This window comes from Giraffa tippelskirchi, chromosome 3, assembly GCF_054371585.1.
Source record: "Giraffa tippelskirchi isolate mGirTip1 chromosome 3, T2T-mGirTip1v1.2.pri, whole genome shotgun sequence".
Taxonomy (NCBI): Eukaryota; Metazoa; Chordata; class Mammalia; order Artiodactyla; family Giraffidae; genus Giraffa; species Giraffa tippelskirchi.
This window is the reverse complement of record NC_137277.1, coordinates 28500491-28524963: the sequence shown is the minus strand read 5'-3', so window position 1 is coordinate 28524963 and position 24473 is coordinate 28500491. Positions and strand designations below refer to the sequence as shown.

Sequence of the window (24473 nt, the reverse complement as noted above, 5' to 3'; positions counted from 1 at the left end):
GTGGGGCTGGAAGCCAGGGCAGTAGCCTCTGCAGGCAGCCCCAGGGCAGGAGGCCAAGGCGGCCCAGAGAGAGGACAGAAAGCTCAAGGGCATCCACTGCTACCCTGAGTCACCCCAGCTCTGAGTCAGACAAAAGGAAAGCGCGTGGAGTCGCTGGGCTCACGACTGTCATCCCCACAGAGATGGGGTTGGTCAAGGGCACAGAACAGTGCGGAAACCACCACCACCTCATGTACCTGCTTTTTTTGAAGTTCGGAGGTTGTCAAATTCAGAGAAGTCATCTTTAATTGTACCATTCAGATTACTGAAGAGATCGAAGGACCCTGGGGGAGAGAGTGGTGGTGACTGCAGGGGGCCTCCACTTCCCTGCCTTCCACTGCCCACCTGGGCCGGGGTGGGCCTGCATCTCTGCCCCTTGTGGGGAGAACCGGAGAGCCAGTTGAGGAGGGGGAAGGTGAAGCACAGGCTTGGGTTACCAGGTGGGCAGGGTGGGGACCAGGAGAGGGACTCCCCATGCAGAGTGGGGTGCTTAGACCGAAGCAGAGGAGCCAGGAAGGGGGTCTTACCAGACGAAGACACAGGCTTGGCAGCCGAGGCTGCAGCCCAGGGGTCAGCAGCTTTCCCAGCGCTGGGGGCTGGCTGCTGTGGGGCGCCCCAGGGGTCCGAGCCCTTGGGAGCAGAGTGTGTGCCGGCTCCAGTGGGTGCCCCCCACGGATCGATGGAGGCGGCTGGCTTGGCACCTGTGGAGAGGTAGGGTTGGCTCGAAGATGCCCGCTGAAATGGCTGGGCAGCCGGAGCGAGAGGGGGAGGGCCAGCCCTGGGTGGTAGGAGCACCCGGGGAGAGAGGGCCGCAGAGCCTGCCGGCAGACCCGTGTGGCTCAGAGAGCACAGGGCACACACCTGGGTGCCACCACAGCAACTCCCCGGGACTGGACAAGCTCTTCCCTGAAGGACAGACACACTTCTATGCCCAAAGACTGTCCGTGGGGAGGGGGCTGACTCCAAGAGCACCCACGCGCTGGCTCTCCCCCCTCGGAGCACTGCAGGTGCCTATAACCTGCCCCTGCACCCCGTCCCAATGGTCAGCACCTCCCCTGGGTGAGCGGTGCGGGGCCCCTGAATCAGGTGCCCAGCAGACACACCACAAGACTGTGTTCACGAGTTTTACTTGGGAGGCTCAGCTGTGCTGCTCTCCTGCTGTGTGACGTTCTGCTCTGAGAAAGAGAAGGCGAGGCGGGTGTGCTTGTGTGGCCGCCGCTCCCCAGGAGCCCCTCACGACTCCCCCTGTCCCCCACGAGGTGCTGACTCCATTCGCCTCCCGAGGGGCTGTGTTTCTCCATCATGCTCATCGGTGGGGTTCTTTCCACATCTGGCTGCTGATTCTCTTTCATGAGTGACAAACACCTTCTCCTCACTTGCGGCCTTTCCCTTCACCCTCCTTAAGGGGTCACTTGAAGAATGGAGAAGTTCTCAACTGGGACGGGGCAGGACCCCCAGGGTTTTCCTCTGATTTGTGCTTTCCAGGACACGCAGGAGCTCCATCCCCACACGTGGCCTCAGTAATACTTTTTACTTTAGTTTTTATTTCCATAAGGGATTTATACAACTTTTGTAAAAGTCCTAGGGACTGGTATATTTTTAAAACTTCATTTTCTAACTACCTTTTTGTTATGCAGAGAAACAACTGAAGTTCACGTAGTAATTTTCATATCCAGCAATCTTACTAAACTCAGTTCTAATCACCAAAATTCATCCTATTCATTCTCACAGTAATTCTAATAACAACCCCTCCCTGGTAGCTATGCACTCTCTCCCATCTCTCATAAAGGATGGTGGCGAAGCTCTTTGAGTTCCTCTTCTTCCTGTCTTGCTGTGCTGGCCGGGACCACCCGTCCCAACACACGGCAGGGGCGCAGGCTGCGTCCAGGTCTTGCTCTTAAACATCTACCATTAAATGGCACCATTTATCATGACTTACCGTCATGGTAAGTTTCTTTCAAAGAAACTCTGAAAGGAGTTTCTTTCTCCTTTCAGAAACTGATGATCAGGTTACAGAAGCTCTGCATTATTTCAAGTTTGCTAAGACTTTTGCAATGAACAGCTGGTGAATTTTGTCAACCTGTTTCTGCTTTTACAAACATGACTGCATGATTTTTCTCTTTGGGTTTATTAATATGGTACATTAATACATTTCCTGGGGATTCCCAGGTGGCTCAGTAGTAAGGAATCTGCCTGCCACTGCAGGAGATGAAAGTTCAATCCCTGGGTGGGGAAGATCCCCTGGAGAAGGAAATGGCAACCCACTCCAGTATTCTTGCCTGGAAAATTCCATAAACAGAGGAGCCTGGTGGGCTACAGTCCATGGGGGTCACAAAGAGTAGGACACAACTTAGAAACTAAACAACAACAGTGCATTTCCTGACTTGGTCCTTGCAAACAAAGTTTTTCATAATGTACTATATCATTTTTATGTTTTTCTCATTTTGATTTTGTAATTGCTTCTTTGCTGAAGGTTTTTGCATCTATATTCCTAAGTGAGCCTGGCCTGACATGTCTGTTCTCACAGTGGGCGTCTTCTGTCTGGTTCTGGTATTAAGGTTGTGCTAGCCCACAGGAGTTTGTGTAAAGGGGAGGTGTTTCCTGTGGGGTGTCAGACCTCCAAGCAAAGCTTGTGGGGTGACCTGGGGGTGAGGGGGAGATGTGTGGCTGACTGGGGTCCTTTAGTGACTCTAGGACTATCCTGTTCACAGGTGTCCTTCCACCAGTGTGGCTGAGTGTGACTTTATCCACTTTGTCTAAGTCCTTAGGTTTGACAGCACAGAGTTGGTAAACTCTTCTTACTCTCTGCTGAGTATCGGCAGGATCTCTCTTGAGGACACTGGCTCCGCTGCTGGATGAAGCTGGCCCCAGCATAGAGCCACCTGTCTGCACTGGGGCCATATATGACTGGTGTCCTGCCCATCAGACGGCCTCTCTGACATACTCGGGGTGCAGTCCCACCCTGCAGCCCCCATGTCACCTCCTCACACAGCCCAGAGTAAAGTGCATGAGAACCAAGGAGCTGGCCCCGGGTCAGGCAAGCAGCAGCAGACACAAAGCGGCAGTCCACAAACCATGTGAGGTCACAAACCACACGAGGCCACCCCAGCTGTACTCTGATGAGCTCCAAACATGCTCTTAATTTTTTAAATCCATTGTCAACATTTAAAGGTTTGATTTGAAAATTTAAGGTTATGGACTTTCCTGGTGGTCCAGTGATTAAGAATCTGCCTGCGAATGCAAGGTACCTGGGTTTGATCCCTCCTCTGGGGAAGATCCTGCATGCTGTGGGGCAGCGAAGCCTGGAGCGCCACAACTACTGAGCCTGTGCTCCAGAGCCCACGAGCTCCAACTAGAGAGAGCCTGTGCACAGCAACGAAGACTCAGCACAGCCAAAAATATCCATTCTTTGTTAAAAAAAAAAAAAAGTTTCCAGGTTTCAATCATCTCTTACTGCTCAATGGTTATACAAAATATGATTTAATCTATAAAATGGAATATTATTCAGCCATAAAAAGGGGTGAGGTAGGAATGTGTGCTACCATGTGGATGAGCTCTGAAAACATGCCAAGTAGAAATCATCAGGGCCACGTGCTGTATGATTCCAGGGCAGGACCACTACCTGCACCTGTCCCGGTCCCCACATGGGAGAACAGAACCTAGCATTTGGTACACTTCAGCAAACTGCTAGGGAACTGAGCTGAATACAAAAGATGGGGTTCTGGTTTGCAGAGACAAAGGCCCCAAGAGACATGGGCACAAAAGATACACTCAAAGTTGCGAGACAGGATGTCCACAGATGACCCACGGCAGCGGGGTTGAGTGTCCCTGGGGGGCTCCCAGAGCGGCGGGCTGGCTGGGAAACCGTCACAGAGCCTGTAGCCAAGCCCTTCCCAGCAGATAGGAAGCCCATGTGCCCAAGGTCTCCAACCAGATGAAACAGATGGCGCCAGGCTCACATCTGAATCACCTGTCACAAGTTCACTTTACACTGGCATTAAACAGAACTCTAAAATGTTCATTTAGCCTAGTAAACAGATTCGCTATTGCTTTAAATACCAAGTAAGAAGAATTACTTTAATTTGGTCATTTAAGCATGTCAAAATTTCTAGCTAATCACAGCAGCTTGACTCAAGACATTTCACGCCATATAATAGTTTCTTAACCCGGGTGCAATCCTGAGGCTGAGGGTTGATCTGTGTTCCAGAGGAGACACAAGCCATTTCCAGTGCATGTGGGAAGCAGAGAAGAAATGTGCCCAAGCAAAGTTCCTCACAATAGGACAAAATGGAGCTCTGAACCACCACCCTCAGGAGGGCATTACAGGGGGTGTGGAGGCCTGGACACCCACCCCGTCACCTGGGTGTCACCATGTCACCAAGCCCACCGCTGCCAGGTGAGCAGAGTGCCCGTAGCCCCTCCCTCATCCAGTAAGTGTGCAGGGGAGATGTACCAGAGGGGTCTTTACCAAATGACGGCCAGGGGTCCGCAGTGCTGGCCGGGGCTGCCGGCGCGCCCCAGGTGTTGGTCTGGCTGGCGGAGGTGGACGGGCCCCAGGGCTCCGCTTTCTGGACAGCAGGGCCTGCATTGGGCAAGGTGTCCATCAGGTCCAACAGCGTGGTCTGCTGCGGGTGCAAGCTGTGCTGCTGAGACGAGCAGGGAAGGGGGCAGGTGAGGTCTGCTGCTTGGCGGCACATGTCCACCCATCACCTGCACTTGCCCAGGCTTATTCCAGAAAGAAGGCCTTCGGGTGCCCAGAGGACCGCAGGACTCCCACTGCCCCCACATATCACCACTTCCCAGTGAAGACCCAGCTCCACCCTATGTGCCACGTGCCCTCTTGTCGACCAGTCCTCAGGGTTTCCTGGGAAAATGCAGCCTTTGCCTCCTTCCAGGTGCTGTCCGCTGACACACCTGGCCCTACAATGGCCAGCATCACCCAAGGCCCTCTCTCCTGGGGCCTGGCTCACCCTCCCACTCTCATGGCCATCCTGGCTGCTCTCAGAGCCCGCAGCACTGTAACAGGGTGGGAGGCCCCAATGGAGCCCCTGGCCCTGGGGGGCTCTGCCTTCCGACAGGATGGTGAGGTTGTCGGGGGCAGAGCAGTCATCTTTAGGTCTCAGAGCACTTGATGTGCAGTAGCTGGAGCCATATGGTTGTTGGGGGGGGGCCGAGGAGGGGTCATGGGGGCCCACCACCCAGGCAGAAGTGTGCACTCTGCCCTCTCCTCACTCCTGCTGTCAAAGCCATGGGGGTGGGCTTGGGAGAATCTCACACAGTGACCTCCCCAGCCCTGTGAAGCACCCACCTCTTTCTTTTTTGGAACTTTAACCGTGTCTCGGCGGCTCTCCTCCAGGGCCATCTGCAGCCTGAGGTCATCGCCCCGCCTAAGGCGCTCTTCCTGTGGAGCACAATGGACCTCGAAGCTGGTGGTTATGGCCACAACATCGCCACTCAGCTAGGCCCTCCCGCCACAGCCGGAAACTAAAGCTGTATCGTCAAGTCACTTCAAAGGAGGGTCTGAGGACAAGGTGGACAGCGAGCATCTCCCATCTCCTCTGTGCACCCAGGGTCCCCACCTGCCTGTGTGACTCCCACCTACTTCCAGTCCCACCAGGGAGCCCAGGGCACAGACACCACCAGAGAGGAGAAGGGGAATACTTCTAAAATGAAAATGACTTTAAAATTCTTTCTAATTATGGAAGCAATATGTCTCTTCATAAAACACAAATAATCGGGAGGGAGCAGAAAAAAGACAAACAAACACAAACAATCCAGAAAGGAATTGGAAGGGGGAGAGGTCACAGGCCGTTTCACCCTGACCCCCACTGTGCTTCCAGAAAACAAGTGTTCCTATTTTTGATTTCTAACAGAAATGGTCCATTGTATTTTATATTTATTCAAAGCACAGTCACCATATATAAGACTGGGCTGCTCAAGCTTTTACAAATGGATAATATAATAATTAAATATAAGTGAATACACTCATTGTGTCTTATTTACTCTAAGATGGGATAAGGAACCACACTGGATGGGCATGTCCATCCACCCCGTTTTCCCTGTGAGCTCTCTGTACCTCCCTTGGGCCGTTAGTGGTGGGGTGGGACCCAACACGGAAGTCGTGTGGACCGAGGGGCCGCCATGGGGGCTGTCTGCTACTGTGGACCTTACAGGATACTCCAGTCACAGGGGGACCAGCCACACTGGGACGGACAGCTGCCTCCATGTGACCCCCTGCCTGTCCCTCACGGCACTTCTAAGCGAGAGGGTGACACAGCCATGCCACACTGCTTCGCCCTTTTTAACCACAGGACAGCAAGTCGGGGCTGAGAGTGGCAGCAGAGGGCCAACCCCTCTAAAGGTCCTCTTGGCCTCTCCTTCCCCTCCTTCTCCATCTTTACGTGATGTGTGCTCGTAACAGGGAGACCAAACACACGCCCGTCTCTGGACGTTAGCACTCTACTCTCCCGGGCCCTCCCTCCAGCCTGTCTTGTCCTTTTCCGAGTCCAGGTGCTCTCCAGCCACCTTGTGGATCATATTCTGCACACAGGGTGCAGAGGGAGCATCTCGCGAAGCACCTCTGACAGATGTGTCCCCAGGACCAATGTCCTGAAAGCCTTTCCTCTGTGTGGCTGTGCCCGGGCCCTCCCTGCTGGGGCGTGTCCCTGCTAGCACCCACCTGCTCGGCCACCTCTCTGCTCATGGCCAGCGCCAGCTGCAGCTGCAGCTCCTCTTCCCCACTCGTCTGTGGCCTTGCCTGCTCCAGCTCCGAGGACACCCGTGGGGAGGTGGCTGTGGGAGAGGCAAAGTCACCGTGAAGGACCAGCGTTCCCTGGTCAGCCACCCGCTCCTGCCTCACACCCACGGGTCCACCTAGGTGGGGAGAGGGGGTGTCTGTGACTACCCCAAGATCACAGCTGAGGAACATCGCAAGCACGGCAGCTGCCCAGCACCCACCAGGAAAAATACCCCGGGGCACAGGCACGGCCAGCTCCGGCCTCTCAGGGATCAGACCTGCCTCCATGGCAGAGCTGCACAGCTTCAAGGAGGGGAGCTGAGTTTTTACAAGATCGAGGGCACAGTTCTGGAAAAGGTGGGTCATCATTCGAAGAAGCCCAAGGCCTCTGTGGACTAACAGGTCCTCTCAAGATCGCCTGACCCCAAACGCTGTTTCAGCCTAAATCTCCACTTAAGCCTGCCTCTCAGAATCTGCTTCTTTGGGAGAAATTAACTGGTGGGGAAGAGCTCAGATACTGAAGTTTCTAGATGGCTGTGCTCTGGCTGCAGTGAGTAAGGCGGGAGAGGCGAGACTGAGTTGGGGTCCCTGAGCAGTCCAATGGGCGAGGCTGCAGGCCAGTTTGGGGCAGCCTGTAAAGGCCGTCGCCTTGTCCTACATTTAGGAAAGACACGCAAACACAGTGAGGAGACTGATCTGGAGTAACCAGGCCTGGAGCACAGTGTGTTCACTATGATTCACGGTCAACCAAGAGAAATGGTAAAAAAAAAAAAAAAAAAGGCCAACTGCCTCATGTGTATGCTAAGCCAATGAAGAGGTCAAAGAGCAAAAAACGCTGCAGTTATAGAAAAAACACAAAGATGCTTTTCTAAGTAAAATCAAGTCCAATCCCAGTCCATCACCCCAATTTTCCAAAGCATTCCTTTAGAAATAAAGCTGGATGGTAACAAAATGTTCTCAAATCTATCTTAACTATTCGATTTCTTAACAACATCCCCAAACAAAAGCATGTCTGGTCCCAAAAGTTCACCTCTGCCCATCACAGACAGCAGATTCTGGCGTCCTTGTGCTCTAGAAGCAATGCCACCACCCAGACTGGCGAGAACAAGGGAAGCGGGACAGTTGGGGACAGTTGTGGGGGGCAGGAGGAGGCTCTCCCATGATCAGTGTGGCTGTCTCATCCAGGTCATGGCCCCATGGGCCGCCCGCTCCCCGCCGGCTCCTGATGAACTATCTCTGAGGCTGCCTCACGAAACCCTCAGTTTATAACAAACCCTGCATATCCATCATCCTCCACTTACTCCCCAAGGGGAAACCAGGCCCCCAGACCCCACCCTATACCCCCAAAGGGCTCTGAAGAGAGAGCCCCATCTTGGCAGGGAAAGCTGAACTTGGCCGTGCAGCCACAGAGCCTGACTTGCCCGGGACAGGATGAATAGGCCAGGGCTCTGCAGGGCCGGCCGGAGAAGTGAGGCGCCCTGTCCTCGGTGCCTCTCTGCACAGCTGCGCAGCCGGCCCGGCTTCAAATGCAAATGTGCACGTCTGCGTCCCCCCAGCTGACGCTGCTGGAATAATGTGTGGCCGGCACACACGGAAATAGCTCACCACATCAATGTGGAAATCAGACAAAGGGTATTCCCCTAAATGCTGTGGTTTTTATAAGCGGATGCACGGGTCTCAGTCGCGCAGATGGCAGAATTCACAGCCACCAGCCCAGAGCGTCAGCTGAGCGCACACGGGCCTCAGCTGCAAGGGCGGCGTCCGGTGGAGATGCTCCTGCCTTAGTGACAGCATCTCGGCCCCACAAAGGGCCTCTTGTGCCAGAGAACAGGACAGTGAGCACAGAGCCTGAAAGGGCCCTCCGGCCACCAGAGCCTGGCCTGGCCCCACTCTGTGGGGCCCACCACTCACAGGGCAGTAAGAAAAGCAAGTCCCCTTGGGTCTCTGCTGCTTTCTGCCCCAGCTATGCTCTCCAGGGAAGGCAGGCCCTGTGCACACAAGCTCATCACCCTGGGAGCACGAGCATGTCCCTACCCTTCCCCTGCGGTTGAGACTGACCCGTGGGGAGGAGCGCAAAGCTGGCACCCCTACGGTGGGCTCCCATTTGTCCTGCCTGGTCCACCACCCTGGCTGAGGACGCGCAGGGGGAGGCTGGACAGGGAGCCCACACAGGCCCACATTTTCTCAAACTTCAGGCCAGGAGAAGAACCAGAAACCCACCCCCAACCTGGTGCCTCCTGCAGGGCCACCACCCCCCTTCACCCTGCTCGCCTGCTCCAGGGGCTTGGCCGACTGCATCAGGCCCCAAATGCCCCCCACAAGGCACTTCAGGTGCGCAAGGTTGGGGAATTTTGAAGAAAGAAAGTAAAGCGCTCAAGGTAACAGAAAAACAGGAAACTGCCTCTTCTCATTGGCAATGTTCTGCAGTTTTCCTAGAAAGCTCTTCAGCTGTGTCTGCAGTCATGGACACTGGCTGCAGGGCACGGACTGCAGGCCCCATCCCGCAGGTGGCTCTGCATGGGGACTTCACGGAAAGCCGGGCAAAAAGGGTGGCAAGAAGGCAAGGGCCTGGCCATACGGCTCCAAGAAGACCCCACTTGGGTCTGAGCACTGCCACCACCCCATGCCTGCCGGCTGACGGGGACACTAGGTACCTGGCCTGTCCCCACCCCACTGCAACAGGGAGCTGCACCCTGATGCCACCCCTCCAGGCTTCTGCTTCCACGTCTGTGAGGTGAGCAATGGGAGGGCCGCAAGACAAGCTGCCCCCACCCTGGGGGTTGGCCCAGCCCAGATCGCTGCTCTCCACTCCACCCACAGCCACAAGACACCCCCTGTCTCACAGGGCAGAAACCACAGATGAACACTGCAGTGGCCCAAGGCCTACATGGGCTGAGGACTGTGGTTCTGGCAGCAGTGGCCTCCCCCTCCCTTTTCTGCCAGCCACTGAGGGAGGGGCTGCGGAGCCGGCGCCAAGCCCAGGGCCACTTTCTGCCCCCGGTGACCAGGTCCCCGTTCAGCTAAGTTCCTTCCTCATCACTGAACTGCAATGAAGTGCTTACTGGGCCTTCCTCAGCATGGCGACATCTTCCTGTGCTCTACATGCTGTTTCCTGACTCAGCGATGACCTCGGCCACCAAGGACACTCCCACACAGAGCAGAGGCTTCTGACCCTGTCCCCTGGGAGACCCTCCAGGCCCGCCTTCTCCCAGCTCACAGGCGACAGCAGGAAAGACTGTTTTTAGTCAAGTGAGATGAATTATGAGAAAATAAGCTCAGATTACCCCAGGTAACATTGAAAGAGAGAAAATACATAAATATGTTGTGGAAATAACATGTCCACTGACTCAATGGACATGAGTTTGAGCAAACTCTGGGAAATGGTGGAGGACAGGGAAGACTGCTGTGCTGCCGTCCATGGGGTTGCAGAGTCAAGACACAACAGAGCAACTGAATAACAATGTTGTGGAAAAGCCAAAAAGGTGCAAGATGTGAAGAGACTGAAGTACAACCACAGCCGGATGACCTTCAGGACAAGAGGGGCTAGGCCATGACCATGCTCTGCCCTTTGCCCACCACTCAAAAGTCCTGGCAAAACCCTGTCTAGATCCCAGTGCAGACTCTACATCTGATTCCAGTTCACAGAAGCACAGGAAAAGGACTGAGGCAGACAAACCCAGACCAAGGGCCGCTTTGCAGGATGGCCAGCCCAGCATCCTAGCACATGAGGGTCGTGAGCACAGTCAGACTGAAGGGACAGGATCCCGGGTAGTCTCAGTACAGACAGTTGGCTGTACGTCACAGTCAGAACAGTGGGCAGATGGGCACACTGGCAGGGACGAGATGGCCCAACGGTTGCTGTCCACTCCATCCACTGTCGGGCTATGGGGGAGGGGTGGTGCCAGAGCTTGTGTTAAATACTTCAGCGTAAGAGGAAGTGAGGGCCGCCCCACTCTTCCTTCCTCTACTCCTCTTCCCAGAGGAAACAGCTGTTGACATTTTCTCATGATTCCACCCAGAAGACATACACGCATGCCCTGCACATCGGCGTGCTTTCCTGACTCTCGCCCACAGGCCCCCTCAATTCCTGCCATGTGTGGGCTCCACCTCACTGCATCCCCACCCAGGCTGACGGTCTCGGCCTCAGAGAGGCAGCCCTGGTGGAGGGTGCGCTTGGAAGTCTGGGCCCAGACCCAGGCTTGCTGCTGCTCAACCCTCCGCCTTGGCCTCCTCACCCACAGGATGGGAGACAGGGTCCCTGCGGCTTGGGCTGCTGTGAGGACCAGACGAGTTCCTACGGGAGGCACCTGGCCCAGCGCCTGGTGTGTGACAGCGGTACCACACCTGGCATCTTGCCCAATCCTCAGCCCAGGTGGGGTCCTGCCTCCCAACCCATCCCAAAACCGGGGCTGAGGCCCAGAGATGAGGTGGCTCGCCAGGGTCCCACAGCCACAAGGGACAAAGGCCGACCTAAGGCCTTGCTCTTCATTATCAATGCTTCCCAGAGAGGAGGGAACCAGGGCCCAGGGAGGTCACAAGGCCACTCAGAGCCGGCAGGAGAACTCAAGAGCCAATGCCATGCTGTCCCCATGCCCTAAGCTGCTCGGAGCCCTCGGTCCTGACATTTGCACACACCATGCCTGGCGCTTCTCCAGGCCAGAGGGCAGCCCCTGCTCTCCTAGAGCCTGTGTCCAGTAAGGAGGGACAAGATGCACACACACAGGGGAGGGGGCGGGGACACCGGAGCATGGCCTGGGGGCAGGCAGCAAGGTTGCCAGGCAGAGACCAGGTGGGGCTTCACCTGGGTCGAGAGCCTTGCCCTGCCCAGGGGCTAAGGCAGAGCAGGCCCAAAGGTGTGAGGTCCTGACCCCCAGCACCTCAGAACACGAGCAGATTTGGAAACGGCTGTGGCAGAGTCCTCAGTGAATGGTTACGCTGAGGTCACACTAGAGCAGGTGGGCCCCACACCCAACGTGACCTGTGTCCTTACAGGCAGGGAAGAGACAGGGGTGAAGATATGAGGGCAGGGCGGCAGCCGTGGCCGGGGGACACCAAGGAGGCCTCCAGAAGCAGAAACAGGGAGACAGCGAGGCAGGACGCTCTCTGCACGTGCGGATCTCAGAGGCACAGGCCTGCGCACACCCTGATCCAAGGCTTCCAGCCTCCACAGGGGACAAGACCCATGTCAGTGCTGCTGCAGCCCTAGGTCCCGGGCTCTCCCAGCACACACATCTGGGCCCCACCTCCCCGCACACTCCTGCCATGGGGAGGAGTTGCCCCTTGACTCCCTACTGCTCACCACACACCCTTGGCCCCTGCTCTGTCACCCCCGCAAGGACTCGAGAATCTTCCAGCTCCTTCCTGCCCTCAGACCATGCCCTCCTTCCAGCCCCCAGGTGGGCAAGAGAACCTCGGCCTCCCCTCCAGGGTCGGCTCTGGAGCCGTCCCCCTAGCACGTCCTCCCCACTGGGATGCTCCACGGGCAGGGGTTCTTCTCAGCCTGGCTCAGTGCAACACCCCTGCCCCGGGCACCTAGAGCCCGCAGACTGGGGGCCTCACCTGCGCTCCAGACCTGCCTGCAGCAGGGCCATCTCCCTGACCTGCCTCTTTACACCCACCTGTGTGTTCATTTTCTAGTTTAGTTTCCAGTGAGCAGAAGCTGTGACTCCCAAGGGCACACCTCACACACTGATCCCAACCACCCTGAGGTATGCAAAAGCCAAAGCCCAGGAAGAAAGGAGGCAGCACGACAATGGTGGGGATGGGCGGGCAGGCAGAGACAAAGGCCGCCCTGTTGCTGGCTGGCAGGACTCAGAGCCCATCCTGTCTGTGCTGCTCTCTTTGGGCTGCAGAGTAAACCCATCTGTTACAAGGTCATCAGCTTGCAAGGTGGTAGCTAGGAGCTTGTCCAGAACAGGAAGCGATTTTTCCTCCTTGCTCTTTCCCGGGGGGGGGGGGCCCATGGTTCCTGGTGATTTGGGAAGTCACACTCTGGAGAGGTGGGGGAGCACCGGGGCAAGGGCCACACCCACAGCTCCCCAGGCAGGGGCTCTGGAGAGAGGAACAGGGGGTGGGGCTGTGGTCACCGGAACTTCAACAGAGACAGAACGCCCTCTTTCTTAATTCAGTCGTAAACTGAGGTTACATGCCTACAGTAGTTTCTTACAGAGCAACATTTACAGACAGGAAACTCACTTTTATTTATTTATTTATTTTTTTAAGGAAACTCACTTTTAAAATGAATATCCTGATGGAAATTTTCATCTACTAAACTAGCAAAGCAATGTTCAAAATTCTTCAAGACAGGCTTCAACAGTATGTGAACCATGCTTCCAGATGTTCAAGCTGGATTTAGAAAAGTCAGAGGAACCAGAGATCAGATTGCCAACATCCGATGGATCATCGAAAAAGCAAGAGAGTTCCAGAAACACATCTACTTCTGCTTTATTGACTATGCCAAAGCCTTTGACTGTGTGGATCACAGCAAACTGTGGAAAATTCTTCAAGAGATGGGAATACCAGACCACCTGACCTGCCTCCTGAGAAATCTGTATGCAGGTCAAGAAGCAATAGAGAACTGGACATGGAACAATAGACTGGTTCCAAATTGGGAAAGGAGTACATCAAGGCTGTATATTGTCACCCTGCTTATTTAACTCATATGCAGAGTACATCATGAGAAATGCTGGACTGGATGAAGCACAAGCTGGAATCAAGACTGCCCGGAGAAATATCAATAACCTCAGATATGCAGATGACACCACCCTTATGGCAGAAAGCGAAGAAGAACTAAAGAGCCTCCTGATGAAAGTGAAAGAAGAGAGTGAAAAAGTTGGCTTAAAGCTCAACGTTCAGAAAACTAAGATCATGGCATCCGGTCCCATCACTTCAATAGATGAAGAAACAGTGGAAACAGTGACAGACTTTATTTTGGGGGGCTCCAAAATCACTGCAGATGGTGACTGCAGCCATGAAATTAAAAGACACTTGCTCCTTGGAAGAAAAGTTATGACCAACCTAGACAGCATATTAAAAAGCAGAGACATTACTCTGCCAACAAAGGTCCATCTAGTCAAGGCTATGGTTTTTCCAGCAGTCATGTATGGACTGAGAGTTGGACTATAAAGAAAGCTGAGCGCCAAAGAATTGATGCTTTTGAACTGTGGTGCTGGAGAAGACTCTTAAGAGTCCCTTGGACAGCAAGGAGATCCAACCAGTCTATCCTAAAGGAAATCAGTCCTGAATATTCCTGGAAGGACTGATGCTGAAGCTGAAACTCCATTACTTTGGCCACCTGATGCAAAGAACTGACTCTTTTGAAAAGACCCTGATGCTGGGAAAGATTGAAGGTGAGAGGAGAAGGGGACGACAGAGGATGAGATGATTGGATGGCATCACTGACTCAATGGACATGAGTTTGAGTAAGCTCCGGGAGTTGGTAAAGGACAGGGAGGCTTGGCGTGCTGCAGTCCATGGGGTCACAAAGAGTCAGACACAACTGAGTGACTGAACTTAACTGAAACTAGAAATTATCTTTCAGAAAAATCTCAGTATCCATTTTGGGCTCGGGGCTATCCATCAAGCATGGCCACCCCTCTCGCACCCTAGCTGTGGGCGCTGCACCTGGGCCGGGTCTGCTGGGAAAACATCTGCCAAGTTCAAGACACAGAATGATGCTAACAAACTTGTCCACTGACCTCACTTTCTGGAATTCTACACTGAAGACAATTCTACATTAAGACCCCCCGGAAAAGCAGCTTTCTGCCCAAAGGTGTGTGGTAACCACATTGTTACCACACTGTGAGAACCTGGACACAATTCAGACAGGGAGGAGACTGTGATCCATGCGGTCCCTTCTCAGAGCATGTCTCTTAGGCGGGGCGCTGTGTGAGAGCCTGTGACAGCACAGGGGACACGCAGAACCGGGAGACAGCACTATCCCGACCTGCTCTATGGACCTCTAACCCACCCGAGCTCTAACCTTTGAAGTCAAGTGTAACTGTGTAGTCACGTGGAAAATGCACAGCAAGTTATCTGAGTCAGCTGAGGGGTCCTCTGAGCCACTGCATCCTGCCCACCATGCCCAGGGTGAGAACAGCCTCTGACTCGCCTGCCCGGCCCCCTCTTGGCGCTCCATGAGGCGCACCGTCAAGGCGCCCACCCTCTCCCGAACTGGAAGCCCACAGAGGGCCAGGCCTCATCTGTGGACCATGAGCCTTCACCGCCCAGCACCAGCCCTGGGCAAATGAATGCTGTAACCTTCTGAGATGTGTGCTTTGTTACAAACGACACATGTGTAACACTGTTCTACCATGTATACAATACAAAACATTAGATTCCTTCTGCTCCCGTGAAACACACTTCAGACCCAGATCCAGGTCTGTCCATACAGCTGGCTGTGGGGGATATGGGTACTGATCTGGCCCTCGCTTCCAGTAAGAACTCTCTGGCTCTCCCCAGACAGATGGCCATGACGAGGCCCCACCACTGCCTGTGCCCAGAGGCCTGGCAGCTGGGGTGACGATGTCGTGATAGAAAGGGCAGGGATCCAAACAAACCTGCAGGCCTAGAAAAGCAGGCGCTTAGAAAAAGCATTCAGAAGGACACACCCACATGGGAACAGCAGCAGTCTACGGAGATTATGGAGTGTGTCCGTCTTCTTTTTGCACTTTCTACACAATCAGGAGTAGACAGGCATTATCTCACAGTGAGAAAACCAGCAGAGTTTCTTATGTGCCACCCATGATGAGCTCACCACCTAGACATGGAGAAGCCGGCCAAGGGGGCACTGGGTCCATGGGCTGGTCACTGAGTTGCCAGCAGGCCGCGGGAGGAGGCCCGTGGGCACACCGCCTGCTGACTCTGACTTTCTAAAAGGGCACGGCTGCCGGTCATCAGCTGGAGGGACGGGAGGAAGAACCTGAACTGGACAGGCCGCAGTCTCCGAGAAACCTCAGCACCATGACCACAATGCCCGCGCCCACCCCGAGACTCCAGCCTGTCAGACGTGTGCCTGGGCTCTGGGCAGCCAGCGCGTCAGGGAGCAGAGAGAGGGCAGCTACAAAGTTGGAAATAGCCTTCACTACCAACAAAATCTAACCTCTAGGAATCAGATATTCTAGTCTCAAAGCCTTAAGATATGGCACATTTCCATGTTTCTGGAAAAGCCCATAAAATGTAGTTCCAAAGGCTAAGGGTCAAGAAAAGGAAAAGGGGGCTAGTGCCCCAGCCTGAGACAACACCAATGGAGACTGCACACCACTCCAGCCGAGCTGAGGGCCTGGCCTGGATCTCCGCTGCATCTCATGAGGCCAAGCCGGCAGCGTTCAAGGCCAATCCCCAAGGCCCAGGGGAAGCACTCACCTCACACTCGGCATCAGGCGGGCGCTCAGAAAGGATCACCCGTGATGGTGAGGGCACGAGACACAGAGAGGAAGACATCAGAACGGTGACACCACGTAACACTAGGTTGCCCAAACCTCATCCAGGGCTTGAGAAACCCTAAGAAAACAAACTCACTCACTCATTTTACCCTTAATTCCTACCTCTAGCCCCAGAGCTGAGGCAGTGTGGGCTGTGGGTCGGCCAACTTGTTGGCGGTGTGTGGAGGCACCGAGTTGGGGGGGGATCTTGCGGTCCTCAGCTCGGGGGCTTTGAATGCAAGCGTCCCAGGAGAGAGCTGGGGGCCCCGGGTATTCGACAGGCAGGCCCAAGGGCACTGGGGACCAGCAGGAGTGTCACTCTGAAACACTCTGCCTCTCTGCACCAAAGCCAGTTCTCCCTCAGGACAGAGGGTGAGGAGAGAACAGGCCCAGAGCTCAACACAGTGATCCCACGAGCACTGGCAGGGTGGCCGCAAGGTATACGAGGGCCAAATGAGGGGGCCACTTCCAGGGCTGACGGCGGCCCCAGTCAGAGCCACCCAGGGAAGAGAGGAGAGGCGTTCTCTGCGCTGGGCCCAGGTGCCGAGGCAGCAGACTGGGTGCACTGAAATCTGTTTCCAGAGTAGCCTGCACCAGCTGAAGGTTGTCCAGGAGAGCTAGCAATCAGCCCCAAAGCTAGCCTCACTTCCATCCCCACTGAGTCAGAGACCTCAAACACTGCAACCTACAACTGACTGGGCCACCAACTCTGTCTGTCACGGTCCCAGGTCCCGCAGGTTTCAGGAAGGACGGCGGGGAACTGAGAAGCAAAACCCACCCCATTCTGTCCTCTGCTCACCCGCCCGCATCACTGCAACATGGAGGATGGCTCCCGGCTGGGTATGCCGGTGGGACAAGGACCAAACCACAGGCCCAGTCCAGGGGCCCGGTCCTCCCCACGCCCGGGGCTGCCACCAGCACACTTCCAATCCCACAGGGTGCGGGACTGGGAGAGCCCGACAGCCACCCAGGCCTCATGCAAAGCAAACAGCGGCTCCCCTGAGGCCTCTGGGGGAGAGGTGTGGAGAGGGGTGCAGGGTAGCCAGGACTCCCAGAAGAGGGAAGGACCGGCGCTGGGCTGCAGAGGGAGCCGCCCTGAGGCCCCGGAGGCAGGGAGAGAGCTGGCTGTACTGGGCGACCAGAAGCACACCCAGCAGGCTGCCTGGGTTTCCCACCTTGGGCTGCGGGGTCCCAAGAGAGGCAGGGCTGGGCCGGGTCGCTGGCCGGGCAGGAGGGTGGCCCCGGGCGCAGCAGGAAAGGCGGGCGCTGGCTCGGCGGCGGCTCCTCGCTGTGACCCCGCGGGGGCCCAGTGCGGTGCTGGGGACACAGCGAGGCCTCGGGTGCTGTGGGGCAGGGACACACACACACACACACACACACACACACGCCGTTAGAGGGACAGGCAGTGGCAGAGGCCGGCCCCACGAACAGACTGTGAACATGCAGCTCAAGCTCGGGCTCTCAGAGGTGGGCCAACTCAGGGCCGCTGGGCAGGGAGGTGAAGGCTGAGGCCACAGAAGCAAATGCGAGGCCCCACCACCTCCTCCCAGCCCCAGAACAATCTTCACTTGATGCATGGGACATGGCCTCAGCTCCTACTCTCAGTCCTCGGGACTCAGGAGCAATGATCTCAAAAGGCAGGCAGGAGAAAAGCAGCCCCCAGAGCCCTTACGTGACCACTTCCAAAGAGGAGGCCATCCTGGAGCCCAGCCCACCTGCAGCGGCCTTTCTTGGAGGAGAGGGGCTCCCTGAGGGACACATACGACTTCACTACTTAAGGGCAATCTTCCTTTTCTATGAACCTAGCGTAGAGGAGCCCCTGGAGCCCCAGATTGCATGCTTCATTTCTTTCAAGCAGCTTCACCAAGGTCCCAGCCTTTGCCTGAGCAGAGTCATCCAAACTAGGTGGGGAAACGACAGGAACTACAAGTGGGACAAGGAATGCTGGCCTCCGAGCTTGACAGTCACTGAGAATCCCAGAGGCAGGAGTCTGACCCCCCTGTGCAAACCTCCTGCTCAACACAAATGCTACAAGTGGCAGGGCGACAACAAACTGAAACCTGCCAAACTAAATAAGCAAGGTCAACAGGGGGTTGTCAAACTGCAAACAACTGCCTTAAAATTCTTCTTTATGTGAACAGTGTTACTTATTCCAAAAGCAAAGGGTAAGGGTACCTGGATGTTTGTTTTCACAGCCAGAGGTACAATGTCTGTGTCCCTCACCCTGCAGGCTACCAGGGCTGCCTGCTTGCCACCGCACTGAGAAGGCAGGAGGGCACCGTTTCAGGGCCCACGTCCATGAACAGCTAGGATGCCAACATGGCTCCCTGGCCAGCCTCCGTCAGGCCCTGAATTCCACTTCTGCTCTCTGACATCTCTCCTGAACACTGGGCAAAGACCCAGCATCTTCAACATGCAAAGCGAGAAAACAGAGCAGCCCAGAAAGCACGGACCCAGCCGTGCGACCAAATCAGCAAGGACTCCCACCCAGAGGTGGGAAGGAAGCCTGGCCTCTCCCTCTACAAGTGAGATGGACATGCACCGCCTCACCCAGTGATGCTCAAGCAGAACAGACGCTGAGCCGGTCAGGAGACCCAAAGCCCAGTTTCAGAAAGACACTGAATACGAGATAAAAGAGAATAGATTCTGCAGGACAGTCAATCGCCTGTTGCTGTGGGCAGCCAAGCCCTTTGCTTCAGCCCTGCCCCGAGGAGGAAGCAGGTAACCCATTCTTTTCACCTGCCTTGCCCCTGGGGCAGGCCCTGCCCACATGCACAGAGTCAGACCCCAGAGCAGCAGAGGGTCTTGGGATTCCAGGCCGGAAGGCCCCCTGTAACCTTAACTCCAGGCTGACTGAGGGGCTGCCACCAGCTGCCAGCAGCGGGAAGGTAGGGGCCACGAGCTCTGACTGAGCCCGGTGCCCAGCGTGGGGATTACTACTCACAGCCATGGTAGGAAGCCGGCGACCCCCCGGCCTTGCCGTACTCCTGCTCCGAGTAGCTGGTGGACAGGTTGGGCTGGCTGGAGCCCCGGCCAAAGGTGATCTGGTTGCTGCCCATGCCAGTGGCCACCTGGGCCATGCGCTCCTTGGTCTTGAGGGCCTGGGCCCGCTCAGCCTTAAGCCGCTCCTCGTCCTTCAGCAAGGCCACCAGCTGCTTGGCCTTCTCACGCACGTTGACCCCCTGGTCCTTGCCGTCACGGTCGACGTACTGGAAGTCCTTCAGGGTCTGGATGGCAAAAATGTTCTCGCGGCACTGCTGGGCCACACGCTCTGAGCCCGTCTTGATGAGGTAGTCGAGCAGCGTCAGCGCCTTGTACACGTGCCGCCAATTCTTGCCGTGGTCATTGAGTCGCTTCCACACCATGCTCATGATCTCTGAGAAGGCCACCACATTGTAGGTCAGGTCTGCAATCTCCGTCATCAGCGAGCTGGACGGGCCCCATGGATCATTGGAGGTGGCTTCCCGCACTTTTATCTCGGCTTCCGAGTAGTTGTTGACAATGTTTTTCATCTGCCGTCTGATAGACGAGGTCGTCATCTTTATGTTCTGTGACAAGTGCAGATCGCTTCAGAGAGAGAGGCTTCCCCGTCTCCGGCAGGTTCGTGCCCCACGGAGTTTCAGTCTCTGTAACAGATATGGAGCAGGTTCCCTGACAGTCATTTCCTCCATTGGAGGCTCAGGTCTGAGAAGCCGGAAGCCATGACCTAGAGAAAGAAGTAACAAACGTTACTGTGTGTGAGTTCCCCTGAGACAGCAGGTGCTCTGCAAATGGCAGGCTCCGGTCGGCCAGCCGGGGTGGTGAGAGGACATCCTCCTGCCCCCGAGGACAAAAAGGATGCCATCTTCCCTTCACAACTAAGATAAGATCAATACTACACATTAATAACAAATACAGTTTAAACTCAAGTTTAAGCCTCTGGAAGGAAAGCAGTAACACTGTAACTCCTGGTCTATTTTCAAATCACTTCTGCTGGATCTGCTCTGCCACATCTGGCAGACGCCTGCTAGAAGAATCTCACGCCATCTACACTGGCTCCAGAGACTTTCTGACCTTATTCTCCTGACTTCCTACAGAGACTCCCAACCCTTCGAGACCAGGGCTGAGGCCCCACTGGGCTTTCAGAACCTCCAACATCCGGCACAAGCTATGTAGCCCTGATACAACCTTACAAACAAACTGCTTCTGGCCCAGTTTCCTCATCTCAGAGAGAACTGAGGGCTCCACATTAACAGGTCCACCCAGTCCTTTGTCACAAACACATCTCTCCAGGGAAGGAACACCTGCGGAGCTGGAGTAAAGGCTACACCTCTGGCCACAGGCCTGGTCCAGAGTGTGGGGGACACCACCTGGTTTGGTTGCCAGTGAGCACCCAGCACCGCGATATAAACGCTGCTGACACAAGTTAAAAACACCGCCCCTTCCCACAGGAAGGCATCTGGCAGGGGACAGAGGTGAGCGCGGGGACCTGAGGATACAAGTCCAGGGCAACTCGACGGTGGCGGCGGGCCACAGACGGAGGTGAGGAAAGCACTCTCTGCAGAGCTAGCCCTCAGGGGGGTCTTCAGAGGAGGAGACAGGGTGGGCGGGGATTGGAAGGGAAGCAGTGCCAGGTGACTCCTCTCCTACAGAATGAGAAGGGGGCCCAAGACATGCAGCTCCCCACCCCCACCCCACCCCCAGCTGCCACTGGGCTTCTGGCCTGGGAAAGAGCTGGGTGGCCTTGGGCCAGGCTGTCTCACTGTATGCTCACAAAAAGCCTTCCTTTCTGGTAAGGATCACCCCTCCCCTGGTGCAGATGGAGAGCCTTCCTTCTGGGTCATGAGGTCAGCTGACCAAGGCCCCCTGGCGAGGACTCTCTCCCTCCTCCCACAGGGGCCCTCACTCTGCTGCTTCTGCCAGAGGAACAATGGGTGGGCGGCCTCCACCAGCTTCATCCCAGCCTCAGAAATAAGTAACCAGCAAATGTCAGGAGTGGGAAGGCCACAGGAGATGCCCACTCCTCACATGCAGCCAAATAGGAGAAATTCATAACCATCATCCCGGTGACAATTAGACATCTGTTTGGTGAGCAAGGCCTCTCCACCCTCAGACAGGCCAAGAATTCTGTCTTCATCTGCAGATGCAGGGCTTCAGCGAAATGGGGCTTCAGCTGAAGGTGGGCAGAGTGAACTCCACTGCCCGGCCGGCTCTTACAAACCTTCTACAGTGTCCGAGGAGCAGGGCCAGGTGCCCTGTGGGGACCTGCACGTGTGACGTGACCAGGCTGGTCATCCATGGCCACCAGACAGGATGGGCCTCAGAGGGGGCCTCCCGAGCAGCTCCGGCTCCCAGAGCAAATGCTCCAGCATCACTGGTCACACTCGAGGTCCCGAAGCCCCAGGGCCGCCCAGCACTTTGTCACCCATTTGGGGCTCAGCAGGCTCCCCTACCCTGCACTTCACAGCTGCAGGAGCCATCGTGGCCACATGTAACCTGCAGCACGCATGCCCTGTCCCAGGCAACAGCCATCTACACACACAAAGCCTGAAGGACAAGCCCTTAGCCACAGCTGAGCCATGGCCCAGTACGACCGAGGAGCTGCGTCCCTTGGCCCTCAATATGCGGGCAACCCAGCCAGAGTCTGGTATCATGACTCTTTCTCAAGAGCAGCCTATAATGGTGACCATAAAGTAACAGCTGGATCACATTTGCCAAAGACGAGCTGGGGCAGAAAAATTCTGGCATATTTGAAAACACAACCAGAATTCGACTGACAGTGGAGACTACAAATAGACTGAATAAAACAGCAAACACTAAAAAAACAAACAAAAAATTCCAAGGCTAGAGTGATGCCCCTGGAGGCAAGAAGAATTCCATAAAAATGTGTTTAAGAGCCTGCAGAGTTGGGTGGGGAAATTCCTTCCAAATTCAGAGTCCCAGACGCGGGAGGAAGCAGCCCTCATGGCTCCACACTCCAGGTGGGCCCCGGTCAAAGCCCACGTGAGTCCTGGCCATCCCTTCTGTGACAGAGATGTGACTGGCCAGGTGTCAAGAAGATGCTGATGGTTGGGGTCTCCACCAAACCCCCATTTGGGGGGCTTTTCAGGGATCAGGGATCATTATCAGGGACCCAGACCAGCTATGAGGGAAGGGCAGCAAAAGTCTCTCCCCTCCCCAAACCTAACAGGATCCACAGATGGCAGCTCCTGCTCTGCGTCTGGCACCCTCCTGTGACTTTCTCCAGGCAGGCAACACCCGCAGGGAAGCTGAGGGCCATCCACCTCATTCACCAAACGTAGCATCCGTGTCCCAGGACTCCTTGGTGGGCAGAGAAATCAAATCCTATATCTCTATCCCAAAAGCAGGCTTCAAGAAAACTCTGCATTCATATATGTGAAGAATTTCAAAAACAAACATCTGAGCCTCTTAACTCCGAGATGATAAAGCAGGTACAGTGACAGCACCCACAGTGCAGGAAGAGCCCCAGGTGCCAGTTAACTGGCTGCAGGGGGACTGACCGTCCCCCCAACGCTGGATGAGCCCTGCCCCCTCAAAAAGAAAGAGCCACCTGGGGGCTTCTTCCAAGACATGTCAGTCTTGGAACCAGCACAGGAAAATTCAAATTCAATGTCAGACAGCCTCTAATGACCATGTTAGTGATTTTTCTAAAAGCAGAAATCAAGCACTGAAAACACACATGAGGAATCCCGCTTTTCTTTACCAGTGTGGCGGTCGTTCAGTCTCTAGCAAGAGCAGCCAGGCTGCAGATTACACAGGTGCTGAAGTGCAGTCATTCTGAAAGACGGTGTGAAACAAGGACCAGGCTCAGGAGACATGGTTCTGGCCATCCGACCATACAGTCACTTAGAAACGGTGGTGTGACGAGCAGCCCCTCCCGGAGAGACGCAAGGACCAAACACTGGTGCCTGGACCAGTAGATGCGTGAGCACGTCTCCAAGGAAGAGAATTCCTCACTGTTCCCCTCCACCACTCCTCCAAGCAGTTCTGCTACTGACCAACCAGGGACAACATTCTTAAACAACCCTGCCAGAAACCAGACAGCACACAGAACCAGGGGCCTGAAAAGCAGGGCTCAGGCTGGGCCAGGCCCAGCCTTCTGCTCCTGAATGGCAGGGCAGACCAGACGCCCAGCCTAGCCTCCCGTCCCAAGGCCCCTTTCTGACAAGGGCTCAACCCCTGCCAGCCCCAGGGTGTCACGGGAGCCCCCACCTCAGACCAGCCCCAGGTCAGCCACCATGAGGCTAGAGTTCTGGCGACAAGCCTAGTGGTGGATGTTTCTCTTGGCCTGTGGGGCTTCCCGGGTCTGCGGAGTGAGACAAGCAGCCCCCAGAACTCAGCCCTCCTCCAAGAAAGGAGCTTGTGACCCCTGGGCCAGAGTCTCCATTCTAACACGCTGAGTGACTCTACCACCAGAGAGACCCCCCTGATGGCCAGTGGCCACGCCACCCAGAGATTGGGGCACAGAAGAGACATCTGATGGCTTCACACCCACCCACCCACACACAGGGCAGCCCCGCGATGGGTTTGACCAGCAGAAGTTTCCAGCTTGAGACATTTGGGGAAAAGAACAGAGCTACATGGGAAAATGTAGAATTCCCAGGGTTTCATGCTTAATTTAGACCTGGCTGGTCACTGTGGTGGCGCTGAGTGCTGGGCTGTGGCCACGTCCTGAGGAGCCAGCAGGAGAGGGGAAGCCAGGGGAGGAGGGCTGTGGGACACACGGGCCTGGTTTCAGGCGCAGTGGCCACCCGACGCTGCTCTCTCAGGAGCTCGAGATGCTGCCCAGAGGAAGCCAGCGGGTGAGGACCGGCACCTCCAGGCAGGATCAGTGCAGACCCAGCCCTGCACAAGGGGCTCCCGTGGGCTTTGGGGAGCGTGGCTGAGGTCCTCGCAGCCCACCCCAGGCAGTGCAGGGGCACCAGAGCCCAGAAGACGGCGCACCCGGAAGGTGAGCTCCTCTGGGGCCAGCACGGGTGCACCCTCACGCCCTGGCCCTCTCCTGGTCCCAGGTACAGCCTGCTCCCCTGCCCGCGGCCTCCCCTGGCATTGCCCCACTGGCTCTTTCCTGTCAGTTGAGATCTCGGGACCACGGTCACTCTCTCAAGTCACCAGCTCCCACTGTGGGCAGAACCTCTCCACGTGGGACACCTTCCTGCTCATCCCAGTTGCTGTGTCCCCATCTTCACCATGTGTCCCCAGCACAGGCTGCTCTGACGTGGGCTGAGCAAGCACGCACAGAGGGAAACTGAACAAGGCCGACAGCACCCCACCCC

The 24473-nt window shown here is 55.8% G+C and overlaps 1 protein-coding gene across 12 annotated transcripts in view; it reads right to left on the bottom strand.

The window, feature by feature from the left end:
- EPN2 (epsin 2) overlaps positions 1-24473 on the bottom strand; it is a 51969-nt gene that overhangs the window by 5609 nt on the left and 21887 nt on the right. For 3 of the 12 annotated variants that reach the window (XM_081583605.1, XM_081583609.1, XM_081583611.1), the window contains exons 2-7: positions 19142-19903; positions 6719-6831; positions 5348-5440; positions 4493-4682; positions 567-740; positions 237-323 (exon numbers count right to left, since the gene is read on the bottom strand). In XM_081583605.1, the coding sequence (XP_081439731.1) occupies positions 237-323; positions 567-740; positions 4493-4682; positions 5348-5440; positions 6719-6831; positions 19142-19736 (1252 nt within the window). In that variant the 5' untranslated portion in view covers positions 19737-19903. Of the gene's footprint in view, positions 1-236; positions 324-566; positions 741-4492; positions 4686-5347; positions 5459-6718; positions 6832-13478; positions 13482-17372; positions 17541-19141; positions 19904-24473 lie in introns of all 12 variants that reach the window. The other 9 variants (XM_081583607.1, XM_081583608.1, XM_081583612.1 and 6 more) reach the window with 6 other exon arrangements.